General features: G+C 30.6%; 2 protein-coding genes across 2 annotated transcripts in view; one reads left to right on the forward strand and one right to left on the reverse strand.

Moving 5' to 3' along the window:
• LOC108570515 (methylosome subunit pICln) overlaps positions 1 to 205 on the forward strand; it is a 3,817-nt gene extending 3,612 nt beyond the window's left edge. The window contains exon 6 of the mRNA XM_017932388.1: positions 71 to 205. Within this exon, the coding sequence (XP_017787877.1) occupies positions 71 to 162 (92 nt within the window). The 3' untranslated portion in view covers positions 163 to 205. The remainder of the gene's footprint in view (positions 1 to 70) is intronic.
• A 921-nt stretch (positions 206 to 1,126) lies between these two features.
• Positions 1,127 to 4,673, reverse strand: part of LOC108570546 (regulator of nonsense transcripts 2) — a 3,944-nt gene continuing 397 nt past the window's right edge. Inside the window, exon 2 of the mRNA XM_017932420.1 lies at positions 1,127 to 4,589. Within this exon, the coding sequence (XP_017787909.1) occupies positions 1,127 to 4,576 (3,450 nt within the window). The 5' untranslated portion in view covers positions 4,577 to 4,589. The remainder of the gene's footprint in view (positions 4,590 to 4,673) is intronic.

Here is a 4,673-nt window from a genome sequence, read left to right on the forward strand (position 1 = left end):
CTTTTATGTAAAAAAAAAAGAAAATGTTGAAAGATTAAAATTTTTTATTTGTTGCAATTTGTATCTATAGAACAAGTAGGGAGCAATCACAATGGTACAGAAGCAGATGATGGTATGGATATAGAAGAGGGACAATTTGAAGATGCAGAACAACATCTATAAAACATGGGGATGATACAATGCAGATATGCATTTAGTATTAATTTATAATTACTATTATCATACATTATGGTAGATATGTGATATTATGGCTGACTGTATAACAGAGCTGTATCGAACATAAAAACACCTAACATTTATTTATATTCATTTTGTACACGGTAATAATTTCTTAGATAAAAATAAATAATTGTATATCAAATTCAACTCCTTATTTGTATGCATATTTGTATTTGTTCTTCAAAAAATTATCAATTTTTTACATTTATTTGAATAAAAATGAAACTTAACATAATAAAATCTTTTTAAAATATTGGAGACACCTACTGATATTTATACAAACTTATTTGTTTCGATATAACAATTTCATGATTATATTTAAATATATTGTATCTTTTTTATTGTTAATAAATGTTTAATTAAATTATTAAAAAAAACATTTTGAAGTATCATTTATCAGTACAACTCCTAATACGTCAATACGTAAATTTTGATTACAAAATTTACACTTCTATATTAAAGTAGTTAATGTGGCAGTTTGGCCAAATAGATTTTTTTAATATTCAACTATGATGATTACTTTTATTTGTACATAAAAACTACGTAATTTATTACATATATAACATGTAAAGCATAGTTATTTCATTTAAACATATCAATTGTATCAAAAGGTAATAACATTGGTACTTTATAACTTTTTCATTTATCTATACTGAAATACACATTGACACATTTGTGCATTTTTAATGTAGTTACAAAAAAATATTTTTACGTTAAAAATCATACATGACTGAAAATTCGTATAAACAACATACAACTATGTATTTCAAATGAAAAATAAAGAAACACTAATCTGTCGTACCTCCCATAAAAAAAAAACACGAATATTCGTATAGTCCATACTTTAAATCACTATAAGTATGATTTGACAATATGACAAATATTTCTCGAAAATATTAAAATATATCTACCGAATCTTTTTGGGGCCAAAAATAAGATCGGCATCCGGTGCACCTTTGGGGTGATTATATTTTTGTCGTCGTTCTCTATTTAAATTTACTGTTACTGGCCTTGTACTCTGATTAATTGTTTCTTGATAATCTTCTTCTTCTTGTCTTTCCGTAATATTCAATGTCAATCTTTTAACTCGTTCTTTTTCTTCTCTCTGTTCTTGTTCTCGATTGCGAAGATTCATTGCTAATTCTGATGATACAGGAACTGCCAAATTTTTGTATTGTTGCTTGTTACCTTTTCTTAACATAAGCACAAAATCAACTGTGCTATTATCAGTAGGTCTTTCTTGCAATTGTTCATATGTCTTTTTAGTACTTTTTACATGTAAAGGTACTGAAATATCGACTTGTTGCGGCTTTACTGAATCTCGCATTCTATCTTGTATATTATCCGAAACCATTTTATCTAGAGCAGATAAAAAGTCATCATCTTCAGGACAACTAACTCTTCTAGGACCAGCTGGTAACGCTGCATTCAATTCTGTAACGTCCATAATAACACCGTCCGCACCACCTTCTGAAAGACTTTGATCTCCTTGAGTATTTTCTTGAGTACCCATAGTGTCATCTCTTTCTGCATCAGCAGTCCAATCTTCTTCTGATTGCGCTTCAGAACAATCTTCAGATTCTTCAAAATGTAAATCAGCTACACCTTTCGCATCTCCACTACCATTTCCAGGTGTTACACTTACATCTTCATCCCCTTCAGCAATTACACCCATATCAGATTCTCCTTCAGTGCGATCAATACCATCCTCTGCAACAGGATTACCAAGAGTGGGATATAATGTATTTCTTAATTCTTCTACAGCACATTGTGCTTCCTTGTAACTTTGAAATAATTGCATTTTCGGCCTTAGCATTGTTAATGTGTCACGATACATATAATCTATACCCACTGGAAAAAGATTTTCAGGAGTCCAAATAGAATCTGTGTATTTAAACCAATAATAATTTTGAAAGAATATTAGAAAATAATCAAGTTTTTTCTTGCTAGAACCGCCACTGAAATACTGTCCACAAGTTTCCAATAATGTGCAGACTAATCGAATTCTAAAGAGATGTTCTGGTGGATCTAAAACACTTGGTATGGAATGATCCATACTGACTCCAAATGTAATCAGAAGATACAATGTTCGGAAAATATCTCCACTTTCCACCATGCGATAGTTATACAATTCTCCGAGATATTTAACCATCGCAATACGTCGTTGATTGAATTTTGGTAAATTAATTTCCATGCATAATCTTATATCTTCTAGTACACCATCTACCACCTGAGGACCTATAGTTTCATAATGTGCAACAAGCCCTGCTAATAAACTTCCTACACATCGAATATTTAAATATTTAACATTATATGCAGCAGTAAGGCATTTAATAGCATAGGACGACACACTTTCATCTTCCCAGTCTAATTTACGCATCCATTTAAGAACTTTGTCAGTATTTGTTTTTGAAAGGTCCTGATATAATAATTTTCTTATGAATTCATGAATTGGAGGTCTGTCTTTCCTAGACACACCACCTGCAGATTCTGGTGGGTTTACATAATAATATGCATTCTCGATTATTGTTACATAACGTGAATCTAATGCAGTGACTGCTTTTTTACGCATCATTTGTTCCAAATATACTTTTGTTCTTTGGTGTGAGTCTGGTGAACAAAATAAGTATCTGCCACATGTTTCTAGTAAGTTACAAGCCATTTCAATGTGATGATGTGTAAAGTCATGTAACAAAACTTTCAAACAATATAATGCTTCTATCTTTGAATAAAGTTTAAATTTAACAAGTTCACCAATGTATCTAACAACCTTTACTTTTGATTCAATGTTAATTTGATCCTTTTTACGTACATGATACTTAAAATCATGCTTTAACATTAAGCACAGATCATTTCCTACATCAGACATAACAGGATAAAGAATAGCAGCCAAACGTGAATAAAATGGCAACAGATCTAAACGAATTCTGGACACACCAAACAATGCTTTCACTAGCTTTTTCTTATTGTGTTTTGTGTTCAGATTCATTAAGAAGTGGACTGCTGCATTATCAATCATTTCACGATTTACACAATTTGGCAAATGAGTTAAGAATGCATCTAAAAGTATTTTATTACTTATATTTGAAACCTGTGGCTCTTCTACTTCTGCTTCAGGTTCATCTACTTTTTCAGTTTCTTCTAATTCGTCAAATGTTATTTCTTCGTCTAAAGCTTCTTCACTTATTGGAGCATCTTGTTTAGGTACTTCTTTCAAATATGATCCTGGAAGAAATACAGTTAAATCTGGTAGAACCTCATAAAATCGTCTGGTTTCTTCATCTCCCCACATATCTTCAAGAATACTATTTTCTTCTCCTTCACTGATCATTTTTAATGATTCTTCTGCTTCTGCTTTCATTTCACTATCTACAGGGAGCTCTGGCATAGGTTCATCTAAAGTATCAGAGAAGCTTTGTACATTATTAAGTAAACGATCATAAGATACTTGCAGACTTTCCAACTTTTCTTTTCTTTCAGAACTTAGTTCACCTCTGGTTTGTAAGATCTTTCGATTTTGTTTCTCAAAAGCTTGAAGATCTTTATGTTCTTTTAATAAATGCTTGCATAATGAATTATAATAATCTCGTAGCAATAATCTAACATTTTGTTGTTTATCAGGAGAAAGTAATTTGCTTTTAGGTATTGATGTATTTAATTTTTCTGATATTTCTCTCACTTTTTTAGGTATAAGGCCTGCATAATCTTCACCACAATGTTTACAAAAACTTAATATGATGCTTGCATTGTTGTGCTCTTCTTTATCCATATTAATTAGAACTGTTAATGCAGAACCAAGTAAAGGTAATCCTTGCTTATGAGTAAAAATTCCTGCATTAACTAGTTCGGCATAAAATCGAAGATCTACTCTAAGTTTGCTTGGATTTGCAATCTTATCTACAACCTTCAAAGATAAAATTCTCTGCCAATTTTCAAAAAAATGGGTTGAAAATTCTGCATAAGTTTGATGCAAAAAGCTGCATACTTTAATAGCAGGTGCAACATCTGTCATTTTTAGTTTAGTATCCACTAAAGCAGTAGCAACTTCACTTACATATTTTGTCAAATTTAAATGTGTCATGTCTTTTAGAACTGTATCTAATTGTATACTACTAAAATTTTTTAATTTTTTAACAAATGTGGTATTTCTTTTCAGAGTTGAATCTAGCTTGCTAAAATATGTTTCTGGTGGTCTATTAGGATTTAAGTTAGCTGCTCGAATTTCTTCTTTTGTATTGAGCCGCTGTTCTGTTTCTTTTATATAATCCATCAAATATTGTTTATCCTCTTCAGATACAACATCTTGTTCTGGAGGTTTTTCTGCTGTTTCTGGTGCTGCTTCTTCAACTTCTGACATTGTTTATTCAAGTCTGTTACAGAAAATACATATATTTTAGTAAAGCAAAATTTAAAGAAAATAATAAATTGCATAAATTAAAAATAAATTATATAGT

This window comes from Habropoda laboriosa, unplaced genomic scaffold, assembly GCF_001263275.1.
Source record: "Habropoda laboriosa isolate 0110345459 unplaced genomic scaffold, ASM126327v1 scaffold61, whole genome shotgun sequence".
Classification (NCBI taxonomy): Eukaryota; Metazoa; Arthropoda; class Insecta; order Hymenoptera; family Apidae; genus Habropoda; species Habropoda laboriosa.